Consider the following 17,026-nt stretch of genomic DNA (forward strand, 5'->3'; position numbering starts at 1 on the left):
AGTCGCAACATAAATTATCACATTACGAAGCGAACATTTTTTTGCGTGCCTTTGCACAAGCGCTAAGATCTGTTGCATATTTCACAAGAAACGTTCCAGCTGATCTGACTCTGCAGCAAAGTGCACGAACACAGTGAACACTCCGACCTTTGGAGGTTTGGAATCAAGAAGTTTTTCTTGTGCCAAATCATTTTGTCCTGCACCTGCAGCGCCGAATATCCTCCAATATAGCCAGTATGTCTTCCTGTGAGGAAGTCCCAACTAATGTCGCCAAAAGATCGAAACCAAAGTAACGCCAACCAGTCGCATGCCCTGAAATTTCCACCAGAAACTATTTGCCGATTACTTCCTGACCCTTTGGGCCCATTACAGATGTCTCGTTGGTGTCGTGGCACAAGGGGGAACGGCCTGCAGAAGCGTTTCTGCGGTCCATGTAGCGAGAAACTCGAAGTACAGGAAGCGCATTTCAGTATTATTTGGGACACGCAGTATGATTTGGGACACGCAAAAACTGTGAGAGCACAGTTTACAATAGGCAAGTTCAAGTTCTCACAAGCGAGCAGCAAATGGTAAAGTATCAGGAAAACGCCAAGGCAAACTGTCGAAAATGCAATTGTCATTAAAACTTAATACAATAGGCACATAACAATAGATTTTATCATTTGTTAACATTTACCATTGAATGGTATTTCAGCTTATGATGTGCACATTGAAAGGTCTTTCACGTAAAATATGTCGGCTTGACTTCACTTCTGTTAAGGATACACTTATTCTTAGCATTTTTATAACCCTAAATTTTGCATTTACTTCTAGATTTTAATGAAAACGCAACAGCCAACATAGAAAAAAATCACTGAACTGTCTGTCACCATGAAGACATGCTTCGTTGCGCTAGCAGTGGTTGCATTCTTTGGTGGTGAGTGAACACTTACGTAAATCTGTTTGATTTTGTTTTTGTAGTAAACTTGTATTTTTCAACAAATATTGGCACTGTTTGTTACGCGTGAATTAATTAATGAATCAAATGCGAAGTAATGACTCTAACCCGGAAAAGAAATGAATCGGTGCAGTTTATTCCAACGCAGTTTGAGGACCTGTAGTATCGTATAACTGTTTGATTCATTAAGTTATGTAAAGAAGCAAGATAGGCTTTGTAATCTCAAGTGCGATTTAGGATCGTTATAGAAATTCAAAACACGAATTTATTTGAAACTAATACCACCAGGACTTAAACAAAACTATTTTTATGCTAATTTGTGACTTGTTTTAGTTTTGTTAGCGCCAGTAGACAATAACGCATAAACTACAGGAACCTTTTTGCTCGCACGGGGCCTTTTTTTGCGGACACATTCAACAAACGGTCGTGTTCTATGGTCAGCGCCAATACTGCGTTAATATTTCGTTGAATCTTCAGAAATATTCTTGGCCCCCTTTTTACATTTGTGAATATTTCACAGCCGCGAATTGCACAAGACTGTGCTCCAACGGAAAGTTCAAATGTCCTGATGGCCTATGTCTGGGCTTCAACAGGGTGTGTGATGGCATAGGAGATTGTGACAACGACGAAGACGAAGGCTATGAATTAGCAAGATGTGGTAAAAACGAATTTAATGTTACTAGTGCACATTTTTTGGTGTCATATTCCTGCGCGGAATCAGGCAGGAAAATTTAAGGAATAGGAACATCCCAATTACCAAATGAAACAAGCTTTTATCGCAATATCAGGATGATAGTTGTTATTTTTTAAATTCATAGCGAAGACCGTAGTTCAATATGTGTGGAGATTAAAGGGAATCTTTTAAAAACGCCTTCAATGCCATAATGACATGCTTGTATACAAGATACACGTACACCTTAAAAGAAAATCTTGCTTCTGCAACAAGTGTAATGCTTGCGGCTTCGAGCGTGAGTAATCATTGCAACGGCGTTTGTGCAAATGCAAGCTTTTCTTGTGCTGCCACTTTTGTTGCAGTTTCTGTAAAAGGCAACGCATTTAATTCTATAAACAAGATGACAGGGGAAGACCATAGCAACAAATTTAGTTTATCGTATTAGCGCATATTATATAGCAACAGAGAAAATGCTTGACTGCAAATTTGCTGTTAGAAAAGCATACATTATATGTGCAACCATTACTACTCCAGTACATGATCTAAGACCAAGCCTCTCTCGACCATGGAGCTGAGTGGAGATTCTGCTATCTCAATATTTCGTTCACTCCTTTGATCTTATTTTTTCAAACAAAGGTCAATGTCCAGACAGGAACGAGCTTTTGGTAAATTACCGATGCCGAAAAATCTGTACCCGTGACTCGCAGTGCAGAGGATCGAAGCGATGCCGCTGTGACGGCAACTGTGGGATGTCCTGCTTTAATCCAAGTAAGCTTATTGTACAATCTTGCTGCTATTAATTATGATATCAATTATAAAACAAACCAATTTGGTTAAGGGCTGAACCAACGTGCCTTTATTAAACTTGAAACCTTAACTATATATTTTTATAGCTGGGAGTTGTGACGATCCTCCGCCAGCGGCCCATAGCAGCACAGGATACAACGTACTTCGTTTTGAAAACCATGCCGTGCATGAAGTAAACTCCGGATTCCGATACGGCGACATTGTCAACTATCGTTGTCCTGCGGGAATGGTCGCAATCGGCCCGCAAATCACTTGCACTTCCCGCAGGCATTGGACTCCGGGCAATGTATATTGCGCAGGTAAAGCACGGAAAAGAAAAGTTTTGTTTTTATATATTCTATTTAAATGCAGAAGTAATGCCATCGCAAAGCAAGGCAGGCCCGCCCCACTGCGCAGGCCCTTTATATTTGGCGATCACAGCTCTAATATTCTGATCATAAGGTTCACAGGCTTCGCAGCCAAGGCATTGCAGCCAAGCTGGATCAGCCACTTTTCCCGACAAGTCGGAGCGGGATCTGAAAAATCAAGCTCCCGGTGAGGTTTGAACTCACATGCGCATGAGAAGGTCGCCTGACAAGTTGTGCGCTACCTTGGCCACAATATACCCAGTGAAGCCACTGAGCTCTTGTAGCTCAGTTGGTAGAGCGTTGGGCCTGGTTAGCCCATGGTCGTGAGTTCAAACGTCACCGGGAGCTTGATTTTTTCGCATCTCGCTCCGACTTGTCGGGAAAAGTGGCGACTTTGTCGGGAAAAGGAAAAGATCCAGCTTGGCTGCAATGCCTTGGCTGCGAAGCCAGTGAACCTTCTATTTAAATGTTTCTTTCTAAATTTTGACTTTGAAAAAAAATATGAAATCTAGATATTTTTATGGGCAATCGCCTATCAAGGCTAGTTTACTAACTAGCTTGTTTAACACGTAGGATGCTTAAGTAAATGAACACCTCGATGGCGTAGCGACACAAATAAACAACAGTTACTCACTCTATCTTCACCACAAATCAAATTAATCTTCTTTTAAGTGCATTGTCAGTACAACATGGATGCAATCAATCAATACAATCTGACGTGTGGGGGAGATTGCGTAACGGATGCTGATTGTGACGTCAATCAAAGGTGCATGTGCGATGGCCCATGCGGAAGGACGTGCGTCAATCCAAGTAAGCTGTAAATTTCCCTTGCCAAAATTGCTTGTATTGGAATTTCCCATTGCGGAACTTCGGGTTTCACAAACAAATCAATTGGTACCTTTCGGCGCCAAGCGGCCGCTGCATTTTCGCTGCATTGGGTCCATGGCTTCCAATTATCCATAAAAACAACTCATTCCAACCTAGAAAGATTTATTGCCTTCTCGCTTTGTGATTATAATTTTTTACCGCACTGGTATTCGAACGAGGCTTAAGCTGGCACCGAACACCGATCAGGTTTTCTACTTGGGTCGGACGCTTTACCGTTGTTGCCAAACGCCAGCTAATTTTAAACATTCACAGGGGTCAACTGCACCGCTGCGCCAGCTAGGCCCAACGCTCGCATCGAATATCGCGACGAGGGAATATATAGCACAGCTAATTACATGTGCGAAGATGGGTATTTTCTTCGCAGTGGGGACACCAGTCTGGAATGCTCTGGTTCGGGACAGTGGTACGGCAACCCGGTCACTTGCCAAGGTAAAAAGTACTTGAACGTGTGTAGATTTTGTGTAGATTTAGTTACTTAGAAATGTTTATGAAATCTCCCACTGACAACATGATTTGGTTTTGGGATAAAAGCACTGAAATTCTTGTAAAAAGTGATTCCTAGGACTGGCCTAGATGACTGCTAAATCATCCAACCAAGATATAGATGTAGTTAAAAACATATCTTACATAATTTTACTCCAACAATCTTTTCCGTAATAATAATTATGATGTTAATGACATTCGGTTATTGGTATTTTGAGAAATGTTTTTCACGTTTGAGCCTGAAAGCCGGTATCTCTCGGTTGATTGTGTGACGTCATATTCTCAACATTTTGAACAAAATGTCTTTAATTTAATTTTGTTTTTGCAACAAGATCATTTCTTACTTTATTCCTGGTCTAATAATTCCCTCCACAAACGCGGAAACGTTTCTTTCCAGTCTGTCAGTATAAAGTGCCTTATGTAAAAGTCGTCACGGCATTTGAAATCTTATGGGACTGGTTCTTAAAACCGACTAGCTGGTGATAATGTCTGATGTTCGAGAACGTTAAATTGTAGAACTGCATGAAGTGCAACATCAAAAAACAAGTTTGTTCCTTGGGCAGAGATATTTTGCGGTGACCCGACGGAGCACCTACAGGAAAGGAACCTTCGTGTAGTTTCTGAAGACAGAAATGTCTTCCCGGTTAACTCGACCGTTCGATTTCTATGTGCGGATGGTTTCGTATTGAGTGGATCAGCGAATCGCACCTGCTTGGAGGATGGGAGGTGGAGTGGGATCATGACAGCGTGTCAAAGGAGGGGTGAGATTGTTTTCTTCGCATTTCTTTTAACGTTATGAAGCGGCTGAAATAACGCACGCATACAACAAGCCTAAAAAAATACAATACGCACTCGGTAGCTGTCTATAGCTGTTTACATAAACATGCTTTGTAATACATCTGCATGCGACTGAAGATTCTGAAACCATAGGTTTTCAACTATACTCCTCAATAGGTTTGACTATGCTGTACAATATACCTCAATAAGAGGTGCCAAAAGTTTCGACAAATTATGCAATATATTCAGCTCGACACAACTGAAATGATGACGTCACTGCCAAGCTCTAGTGCAGTTGCTGTCAAGTTACTATGAGTTTTCGTTCAGTTGCTTGCCCACCTCAATGCTTTGTTATCGTAGCTCATATCTAAAATATACTGGTGATAAACACAGCAGCTTTTTTCGAAACGTCCACTAAGAATGATTAATAGCATAATAGCCTTGGCTTTCCTGTTTAGAGGGTTTATGTTTTGTTTCTTGTTTAATGTAAATAGCAGATAAACCTGTTTTTTAGGCGTTACAGACAGTTGTCCCGATCCGGGTTGGCCTGTACACGGAACTAGAATAGGAAACAATTTTGCGGAAGGCCAAGAAGTCACGTTCGAGTGCGACCCTTACTACGTTCTCTCTGAAGAACCCACGCAGACTTGCTTGTGGACCCTGGAATGGAGCGGAGGAACAATCCCGGAGTGCATTGGTATGTTTCGCACGAGTGATACTATAATGTAAGTTAGTGGAGTTATTGATAATAAGTTTATAAATTTCGGAGATGTCCTTGCGCTCCAAATGGAACAAGAACTACATTGAAGTAAAACTGTTGGCGTGCGATATATATAATAACGTACATGTTTGGGAAACATAGAGGCGAAATATGTAAGTCAGAAAAATACGATCATAACGACAAATGAATAGTCTTTGTTGCCCATAAGACTATTGAGTGATTCTAGACCGCGTATTTCTGTTTTCGCGGTGAAAAATATGGAAACGTGCTTGACACTGATTCCGTACTCCAATCTTGAAGCCAGAATATAAAGTCATGCTGACGTTTACGCGTTATATCACCATGTAAAAACATTTCTTGCAGATCCGCGTTATCCGGATCGCCCGAGCGAATCCCTGCGGAAGTTGGCTGGCAGTCTCTCGTACATTGCACCAAAAAGACGAAATTTGGGTCGTTCAATATCCATTACCGACACTACCGGCCACGACATTACGTTCATATTTGATGCCTCAATTAGTATCAGCAACAAAGCCTTTTACTTCGCAATCGCATTCGCAAAGAACCTCGTGAAAAGGGTAAGAAGAAATAACAAGAAATTAAAAGGTTGATAATAAAAATTAATTATTAACAAAGGTACAAGCGTTAGCTAGAGTTATGTTTGTGTCAAAGACGTGACGTGATAATAACCCACTGAAATGGTACGAGGAAAAGTAAGACAAATACTTCGATATTTACAGTTAAATAGCGCAAAATGTATATGTTTCTGTTTATTCGTTAAGAAGGACTTGACTTAGATTTAATCACAGCGGCCATCCCACAACTACCGCACAAACTCTATTTAGCTGAAAGACTATAAACACGGACTCAAGTACGGAATAATTGCGTATGCAAGTGAAGTTGAAGTCCTTTTACCGTTGCACGAGGAAGCCACTACCAAAGTGGTTCTTAAGAAACTGGACAAACTTCATGCGGAAAAAACAAACGGTATTGTGATTTTGGAATCCCACTCTCTACAGAGAATGTCGGCAACCTTTGGCATGCGAAGAGACATTAAAATGTTTTTGCTCCAAACTAAACATGCTCGGAGCCGCAAACCGTAAACTGACATGGATTTTTTTTACTCCTCAACGCACACGAAACCATCAATAATCGTCACTTTGTGTCCAGAGGGTTTAGTGGTTCAGTAACTGCGGGTTGCCGACCCATGTTCTACAGTTAACTTTTGTTACAACATCTTTTTCCGTCATCAGGAACATTGGTGGATGAATTGAGGGGAAATACCGCTACGGCCAAAGCTATTGGGACACTGGACGCACAACTGGGGTTGACACAAAAAGAGAGAAATAAACACGTCTTTCTCTTTACCGACGGTAAGAAAGCTTTCAAAATATAATTCGACTCGTTTTACTTTCGCCATCGTCATTAAAATATAAAATACATATTGCGTAATAAAATTGGTAAATTAGGCGACAACGTATGATTTTATAAATAAAATATCCAGGTACAAATATTCTTGCAGGCATGCATAATGAGGGCGAAAATCCTATGAAGATGAAAAATCATCTGCAAAACCAGTATAATGAACATCTCGAAGTAATTGTGTTGTTTTTGACTTTCTGATAAGTTACGTTGCATAATTTATTCTGTACTGTGGTTTTCAATCATTTTAAGGTCACTGCAAACTTGAATCCTCTCAGTTCCAAAGTTTCAAATCAGTTTTAACTTTTAAATGAAGATATATTGATACAAAATACTCAGTATAATCATTTTTAATTCAGTTTAATTTGATTCAATACAGATTAGCAAATGCATTTAATGCGTTAAAGGGTTAAAGTATTGGCATGTTTGCATGTCTGAATTTGAATATCGGAAATATATTCTCAGTTGCTCATCCACAGTTTTCCGAAGGTTCCTTTGCTCTTAACCTATAAGGTTTCATCAGTGCGGTGTGACTCTTCTAGACGACTATGCGGACCATACGGCCAGGCAAAGACTTTCCACTCAATAGTCGTCGCTACAAGGCGCCTGTGCGCTTAATCAAATTCCTAGAGGATAAAAACAGCGCTTCTATGTTAATTCTTAATACGCGCACGACAGATCCACCTGTCAACATTGTCAGTATTTTGCGACAGATCAGCCTGTCAACATCAAGTATTTTATAACAATTTGATTTTTTCCGCTATAGCATAAATTATGTAATTTGCGGTCCACGTGATCCCATTTCAATCCTGTTCTACAATATATGGAATAATGGCCCCCTCAGGAAATTACAAAACTGTTTTTTTGCACACTAAATTAAAGACTGCCACTGCGCTTTATATAGACCAACTAAGTCTGATAAAAACAATTAGGTAAAATTTGTCTGTATCAATGTTTGCAGTTCTACACCGTGACAGCGTGCGGTTCATGCGCAGACCTTTCGCGGGAAGCAGAGAGCGCAATCACGGAGTTACGCAATCTTGCCAGCAAGAAGGAAAATTTTATTAAAATTCAGAATTATTATATGCTCAACCAGTTATTAGATAAAGTTGTCAACTTCACTACAGGTGACTCGTTGTTCCCATAACCGAAAAATTAGTTCCAAAGCCCGGTGGTGTTATATATGAGTTAACTGCTGCAGCGTACATTTTCGCCTTAGTTTTTGGGCAAGCTAAGTCCCAATTTTGTGAGTGACAACCAATTATGTAATAATGTAAAAAATACCAGGAACGCATTGTGGTTAAATTTTTTTGTTGGGATATGAAAACATTTTGCAACAAATTTTATTACGGGCCTTACATTTTATTTTTATGTACTTTAAAGGGGTATGTCTGACAAATAGTATTACGTCAATTCAGCAATGTACTTTCATGCCGTAAATTTTAAGGCAATCCTATAAAAACTAATTTATTCACTTCCATCGTCAAATATATCGCGACACGAGACAAATGCTACTCGTTAGTGCGCTAAAAAATGAACTAAAAAATTGTATGCTAACAAACATCCTTCTTTTTTGAATATGGGAAAAGTTGTGTTGCATTTGTAATCAGTCGAAGCTCTTTCTTGTTTTGCAGACTTAGGAACTTGCGGACAGGAAAGCGGACCAGAAAACATCCTCAAAAAAGCGAGTTATGGAAGAGTGGTTGGAGGGAAAGCAGTCAATCACACTTGGCCTTGGCAAGCAGCAATTATGGATAACTCAGGAAGTTTAAATATATACGATGTAAGAAACCTGTAAAAAATGTATTTAAAGCATTGGTAAAGTGATAACTAGGACTAAAGCATTGGCATTTCGGTTTTCAGTCTCATTCAAACCATGAATGACATGGTCCTCCCGCAAGATAGCATTTTTCGCCGTGTAAGGAGTATGTACTTATATAGTTAATCTAAGAAATTGGGTTGTGTACAAATATTCGAGTGCTTCAGGAGTAACCAGAAATATAAAGATGTGGTTCGACAAACTTTAACAAGTTTCGTGGTAGAACAATACGCCGACCGGCACTTTTAAGCATTGTAAGCTCGGTTCTAAACTATGGTGGCGTGAATAAAAACGACGGATAAACTGTAGTTTTTGCACCACTTAACCCTGGGACACAGTCGCCCCGTTGTAATGTGTAAAGAAATGAATTACCAAAAACTTGTTATAACGCAAATATTTAACTGTTTGTAGTGCTTTGATACTATATTCGGAGGAGGATCCCTGATTAGTCAACAGTGGGTACTCACAGCAGCACACGTATTCGACTACTACCGTGACCAGAGTCTAATAGAGAACCAAATTGTGGTTGCAGTGGGTACGGATGTTCGCAATACTGTTTAATAGTCATCAAAAAACAGCGGCGAAAATTCCTCACTCGGGAGTAAAAACAAAGGATATCCTTGCACGAATCACCATCCTGTTTGTTTTGGCCCACACGCTCCCCTAACGTCCTGTGCAATCTATCGCAATCGGGCCCATGCCATTTTATTTATTGTGCTTATTGTTGATACATTTTTGTCGTCCCTTTTTAACACTATTATCTCTACACTCTTTACATTTTATTGGATCAGGAAAAGCGTAGAATAGGCGGACCCTCACTTTTCTATTATATTTGTTGAATACGCACCTTTGCAGAAGTAGACTGTTGTATGCAGGTCAATGAATATATTGGCACTTTCGCTTGTAGATTTTGTGAATAAAACCCTTTTTTATTGTAAGTGGTATCAAGTAACTCTCTATATAAAGTAACAATAGTAATTCTCCGTTCTCGCCAACTATGGCATTTCTATATTTTAGGTCTTTTCAAAAGACCAAGAGCAGGCAGCAGTTTAAACCCGGTCGTAGAAGTTTTCCAGCCAAGAAGGATTTATCTTCATCCCCAATTCGATCGAAATGACGTATCAACGGGAACTCACTCCAGAACCAAATTCGATTATGACGTCGCTCTGGTAGGTTTGGTTGAAAATATGTATAACCACAACGTTAACACGACCTTATATGTTTTGAAGCAAGCACTTACGCTAACATGTTTTCAATATGGAAGTGAACACATTCCTGTATCTATTTAGTAGAGACTTACATATTGCAAAGGCACGATTTTAATTTATGATCGTTATTTGACACTAACAACTGTTAAATGTATTTGCAATATTAATACGGTTATACAAGTCTTTTACTACATAAAGTAGCAAATCAGTGATGAAGAAAAACTATCCTTATTAACAGTAAATGAATGTTAAGCGTAAAACCTATGATTACAAGTCAAATGATCGCCATAACGCTGTTACAATGCTGTACTTTAGCTGTAGCAATGCTGTACTTTCGCAACTGCAATGCTGTACATTTTTTTTAGATTCGAGTCGGCGTTGCAGTTCACCCAAAACCTGACGGGCCTAGCTTTTTTTTTCCAACAACCAATAGAAAGGGACGAGCCAAGTTCAACGGGACGATTCCCCTTTCTCCGTACGTACGTCCTGTGTGTCTCCCCTGCAGTAATTCGTGCTTGACAAACGAGAAAGTTTTGGACGAGAATGGAAACAGAATCATTGACGACACCGATTCGGATGAAGTTGCTTGTAAAAGAAAAGGTATCGTACGCTCAACGATTGTTATTATTTCATATAAGTTTGGTGGTTGGTTCAAACTAATCTTATCGCAAACCTAGATGGATGTGTTTACTAATAAGTTTAAGAGTTGACCGCAATGTGGAGAACCATGTGTAAAGTTATGCTCAGGACACTGGTTGACGGATCGGAATGTTGAGGAATCCAGAGCGACTGTCGTTGTAGCCGGCTTTGGTCGTTCTGACACAACCGTAAAGAGGAACGTCCCGTATGACTTACAAGAAGCGCAACTACAGTTGAAGCCAGAGAGAATGTTAGTTACCAAGAAGCAAACAACAAGCTTAGTCCATTGGAAAACTAAAAGCATTATGAAATAATAAAGCATGGTCTGTTTAACTTAATTGTTGGGAGCAATACCTATATACCCTGTTTGTTTTATGGAAAAGGCTTTTTTTCCGCCAGATGTCGTCAAGGATTGGAACTTCACTTCAAAGAAGTCGACAATCGTGTTCCCTTCGCTGAGCGATTATTCTGCGCTGGATCACCGCCGAATAAGCCTGGGAATATTGCTGATGCTTGTCAAGGCGACAGCGGCGGTCCCTTAATTAGAAAGGTAACGACGTTGTAACGAATATATAAAGGCAGATGATCGTGCAATAATTTTCAACAAAAATGCCAAAAACTGCAAATGCTTTGCGATATACTTAGTGTGTCTAGTCAAGCATGAAGGACTAGTAGTGGTTACACCAGCGTTAAATTGCTAAAAAACTGATCGCACACCGGTAGGTAATTTCCAGGCAAGATTCATGTAATGCTTTTTTAAGCAATAAAGAAATTTTAGGAGATATTATGGCAAAAACAAATTACAATTCTCATGTGTTTATTCAGTACCGAGACAAAACCACCGACAAAATATGCTGGATACAGATAGGAATCGTCAGCTTTGGGATAGGATGTGCACGCAGGCATGCTAGTGAAAACTTCATCTATCCTGGTTACTACACAGATGTTTCCCAAGTTCAAGGATGGATAGATGAGAAGATAAATAGCGTCCCATGATATGCTTAATTTAATACGCTTTGTAGATACCCAAGTTCATTAATTTTTTTATAATGTTGCTGCTGTAGTCGCATTGGTTTAGTAGTCCTTTTGGTGTCACTTCTGTTTGTGCTTAAAAACTCTGTCGTATTCCGAACTATATCGGGTTAAGACCAAGTAAATACCTTGCAAATGGGTATGAGTTTCACCAACATGAACATGCCGATCACACTTAGTCCAAAGTGGCAAAACGTTTCCTCACAATCTTCCACAGCACATAAAACTTAACCCCTGTATATTTTGTTTCGGGTATTGTAAAATAAAGCGACGGAAATAAAATATCGTGTGGCATTGTAACAATTTAGTTTGAAACTGTTAGTAAGTGGACATAGGAATTCACTGGTTAGGCTTTTTCTCCGCTGTTTTCACCATCAACAAGAGTCGTCTGTAAACTAAACCTATTAGTCTCCGGGTTGTCTTTAGTTGTGTTATAGGGTGTAAAACTATAATTCCTTTTAGTGCTAGGATATTATATATATATATTTGAAAAAAAGAATTCATGTCGAATAGCAGACCACTGAATCAAATTTTTAACGCTGCAAAGCGTTGTGTAAGATTGGATCTTGAAAACGTATTTAAACAATACAAAGCAAAATAAAGGTAACCGCACGGTGGGGCTAAAGAGGAAGACAGCACATTGGAAGATCAGCAAATTTTAATTTAAATAATTAAATCCTTTTGTCAGCAAGGTTCAGTTTTAATCAATATAAAAAGCGAAATTTCAACCCACCTTCGAAATGCTTTATGTACATGTGCAGTAACAGAGTGGCTGAACATAATATCGCATTACAAAATAATAAAGGTTGCAAATACAAAGTAAATTGAAGAATACCCATTAAACTAAATTGAAGTTTATTGTATTGTTAATCAGAATTGCTCTTCTGGCACTTAGTTTCTAACGTGTTTATTGGAAACCAACGTTTCGTCTGCCATCCGGCGAGACTTCTTCAGGGTTATGTGGTCTCGCTTCTTCATAACCCCGAAGAAGTCTCGCCGGATGGCAGACGAAACGTTGGTTTCCAATAAACACGTTAGAAACTAAGTGCCAGAAGAGCAATTCTGATTAATTAGTATGCCTGGCAACAAAAATAGCAGTATATTTATTGTATTGTGTTGCATCGGAAAATCATGCAACACATCGGAAGGATCGGAAATCACTGCTGTTTTTGTATCGACCATGATGCGTTTGTTTGTAATGTACTAAAAGGTTTCTCAAATAAAAAATTTGCGAAAAACTAAAGAGTCCATGGCATTGGTCCAATATTTGAGCACAAATTATAGTTAATTTTAATTACTTTTGCCACATTACCCAAATACAAGGGCAACTTATTTTTTTTTCAAAAATATCAAATGATTTGCCTTGTATACCAACTGGAATCGACCGAGCTTGTAACAAGTGGTATTGCGCGCTAGACAGAATTTCTTGGGTGCCTAATTTCACACCGCTGGCAGCTTAATTTGGCACTTGCGATGGATTCGCTCAAGCACAAAAGAATTGGCCACACAACAAAGTTTTGCCCTCCATACTTTCATCGTTAGATTCGCCTGGTCTTTGTGCACGTGAATTTAAACTGGTATCCTTCATACATGAATAAAATTCTATCCATTATCAAAGTAAACATTAAACCCTTTCTTCTTATCAGATGAACTAAAGGAGTTCAAAATGTCACATGTTTTCTGCATGGAATTTCTTCTCGAGAATAATCCTCAAAATAAAATAGTTTACTTTTGTTGTTTAAACAGTCCAGATACCAATGTAAAACAATACGCTTTTTTACCCTTTATGGCCTTGTTCTATTTGCTTGATAACTAAAAATCACTACATTTTCTTAGGTAGTCATCTGTCAACTCTATGTGTTGTTAATACAGTTTCTACTTATTTTAACACATGTATTGTTTAGTTCGAGGCTTCTTTTTTATTCTGCGATCCTATATTTCAAACATTATGTTTTATGCTAACACGATAACGATAATAAAATACAATATCAAGAAACTATTCACAGAGTAAGCTGCATAATGGAACCATTTACCTTCTAACTTCTTACCATTTACATTCTACCTTCTTTACAGTGGAAAAAGATTATTTTTGTATTGTTTGTTGCACACGCAAGTTTATGTGTCCCGTCCCAAAGATGAAAATGTCAAAAATGGCATAAAAGCTATCATGAGCAAAAAAAGCCAAATTATTGCAAAGCTGCAGACCTGTAAGGTCTCATCAGTGCAGCTGTCCACAAAGTGGAGACTGGTGTGCCTGCTAGTGTGAAAGCTAGCACAGTGCCACTCAACAGCTGCACTGATGAGACCTTACAGGTCGAAACAGTGCGTGTACACACCCTGTCTGCAGCTTTGCAGCTATCATGATTTATTCAGAATTTGCTGATCATTTTAATAAAGATCGTTAAAGTTTGGTTTTGAACAAACCTAATGAATTATTGTGTGAGCTGAATACAAATGGCTACTGTTTCGACCTATAAGGTTTCATTAGTGCACCTGGTGTGATTATCAGACGACTTTGCTGACCAAACAGCCAATTCACATTATTGGCTCCACTTTGCATATGATCATATGATTAATAAATTATATTACTTGCGTTTCTTCTACAGCTAAATGTGGAGCTTGATGAGCATTTTTGACAGGTATGCTTAACAACACAAACCGAAGACAAAAGTAATTTGGAATTTTCGCATCCTAAAAAGCCACATGCAGGAATCGCTTCAACAAAACAACCAGAATCAGTGTTATGCGGTATGCCTTGCGACAATGTTAACTACAAGTATCGTCGATTACTTCCCGAATCATGCCTGGCGTTCTTAAGCCATGTGGCACAGCAGCCATACACTGAAAACAACATTATTTCCTTTGTGTTCGAAATGTCAGCAACAGACATAAATAGAAACTCCGCTCCTCATGTTTCGCCAATAGTAGGCAAGCTCTGTGAGTTATGTTCTGACAACATAAGCGCCTAAAATAAGTAAGTTTTGAAGTTTGTTAAAATATTATTGACATATTGTCCGGGGAAGCAGGTCAACAGATAAGCAGAAAAAGAATTATTTATTCCCAACAAAATAACTGACTTTCTGTGGTCGCTTGACTTGGATTCCTTGGGATGAGGACTTGGATATTGGTTGTCTTGCTGTTAAAGTCACTTTTCAGCCGTAAGTAACCACAGATAAACAAACATTTGATCTTTCGTTTATACACATTTATTATAACCCTAAATTGTAGCGACGATGGCAAGGATTTTTAACTTCTTTTTTTAAGTCAATGCGGATATTTGTTTAGTTTGGCTCATTTACAATTTAATTATTGAAAGATGTAAACAAAACCTGGCTTCACAGCCTAATGTGCCTTATGCCATAAGAGCCTGCACGTGAATCAAGTAGAGGTTTGGGAGAGATAATTTTGTTGCCTTCATTATACAAATACCAGCAATGAACAATTCCTTGAAATCGAGTGCTGTCCAAATTATAACTTTGATGTTACGTTGATTAATTGCCACTCGGAAAATGGGAGAAAGGGTATAATTAAGATTTCTAATTACTGTTTTAATATCCTTATTGTCAGCAGATAGCAGCGCAACAGGGCCATGTTCTAACAACGAATTTCGATGTCCAAACAGTGATCTTTGTTTAAGTTTCGACAAAGTGTGTGATGGCGTTGGAGATTGCAGCAACAACGAGGATGAATCATATGTCTTTGCTAGATGCGGTATAAAGTTTACTTTTGAAGATCAAATTAATCAGATACAGTAAATTATTTTAATTTTTTTCATTTCGGAAAATAAGAGTATGCTCTTCAAGCTACGAATTATAGAAAATTACCAGCATATTTCTGGAAATTCTAACACAACAGCTGGAAGTTTGATTTCTATGAATCGCCTGTGTAGTCTTTATGGCTGACAGAGACTCAGTAACGGATCAATGCAGAAAATGATAAATATTCCTAAGTCGTCTGTCTGCTTCAAGTTTTTACGACATATATATTTCGCCTGTCTGTGCAGGCATCATCGGTATCGCTTATTCAAATAGAACAACAGTTGGGGGCGGTTCTTGTGCTAGCGAGATTAGTTTTACATTACTTCAGAAGTCTAAATAAGTTATGATTCTGAAACTGCAACTTCCTTAAGTGATACGCAAAAAGAAAGATTCATCTGATCATCCTGGATATTCGCCTCTGTAATGAACAAAAGTGGAGTGCATTAAGTGTTTATGTCAACTAGCGCAACTATAGGAAAAATATGTTATAGGTTCATGTCCCGGAAGAAACGAGAGTTTGGCGGGTTATCCATGCCGAAAAGCTTGTGTGCATAACTGGCAGTGTAGAAGAAGGAAACGATGTGCTTGTGACGGTCACTGTGGGATGTCCTGCTTTAACCCAAGTGAGAATGACGAATGTTTATCTAGAGAGAAAAATTTTATGAAAAAGGAATGAGAACGAAAACAACACACCAACCAACATTTTAATAACGCCCTGATGGAATTATTTATTCTGCCAAGTCAATTTTAATAGTTTCTGCTCAAGTAATGTCATTTGTTAATTATTGTTAAGTGGCCACCTGTGGGAATTCGCTACCATCGGCTAGAGGCAGTGTGGGTTACAGTGTGATGCGTTTCGTTGGCCGTGGCTTGGCTCAAGTGAATTCAAACTTTAGGCACGGTGACTTCGTTGAATATGCGTGCCCTCCGGGAATGACACCTATTGGTCCCCAGGTTTTCTGCAATTCAAAAAAACAATGGACACGAGCTGATGTAAATTGCACAGGTAACGTGACAACAATTTAAATGTAATAGGTTGGGCAAAAAAAGATTCAAACGAAAAATTATATGGGTAGTAACTTCAAAATAAAACAACTTTAACATGTTTCCATTGTTTTTCAAAACTTGTTTTCTTTATTAAACGTAACTCCCGACAGATCTTAAGATTTGTGGCCAATCAAATGTTATCAACACAATCGTGCATGAGCGCGGTTTCGGGCGAGTAGTCGGAGGAATATCAGTAAAACAACACACTTGGCCTTGGCAGGTGCTCATTATGAGAAACTCATACGCACGAGTAAGTTACTTTTCAGTATCTTTGCCATTGTATGAAATGTCTCGAATTTTGTCTCCGGAAACATTTCCTGCATAGCAACCAAGACAATTATACAACCATTTATTATCAACAATATATTACGTGGGGTTGGTTTTACATTCACAGTTGTTCGACGATCGCAATTTAAGGGGTGGTGGATCTATTATTAACCAACAGTGGGTTCTCACAGCAGCTCACGTGTT

At 38.9% G+C, this 17,026-nt stretch overlaps 1 protein-coding gene across 1 annotated transcript; it reads left to right on the plus strand.

The window, feature by feature from the left end:
• Window positions 1–772: 772 nt before the first annotated feature.
• On the plus strand, window positions 773–12,060 carry LOC145913075 (complement factor B-like). Its single transcript, XM_083000601.1, has 20 exons — window positions 773–916; window positions 1,458–1,595; window positions 2,247–2,378; window positions 2,504–2,716; window positions 3,437–3,574; window positions 3,905–4,081; window positions 4,699–4,896; window positions 5,427–5,609; window positions 5,997–6,208; window positions 6,476–6,617; window positions 6,884–7,003; window positions 7,153–7,226; window positions 8,014–8,179; window positions 8,687–8,835; window positions 9,283–9,406; window positions 9,889–10,040; window positions 10,445–10,679; window positions 10,827–10,968; window positions 11,118–11,268; window positions 11,544–12,060. The coding sequence occupies exons 1-20, from the start codon at window positions 871–873 to the stop codon at window positions 11,712–11,714; spliced, it is 3,063 nt and encodes a 1,020-aa protein (XP_082856727.1). The 5' UTR covers window positions 773–870; the 3' UTR covers window positions 11,715–12,060.
• Window positions 12,061–17,026: the final 4,966 nt, after the last annotated feature.

The sequence above is a fragment of the Ascidia mentula genome, chromosome 9, assembly GCF_947561715.1.
Source record: "Ascidia mentula chromosome 9, kaAscMent1.1, whole genome shotgun sequence".
In the NCBI taxonomy this organism is placed as follows: domain Eukaryota; kingdom Metazoa; phylum Chordata; class Ascidiacea; order Phlebobranchia; family Ascidiidae; genus Ascidia; species Ascidia mentula.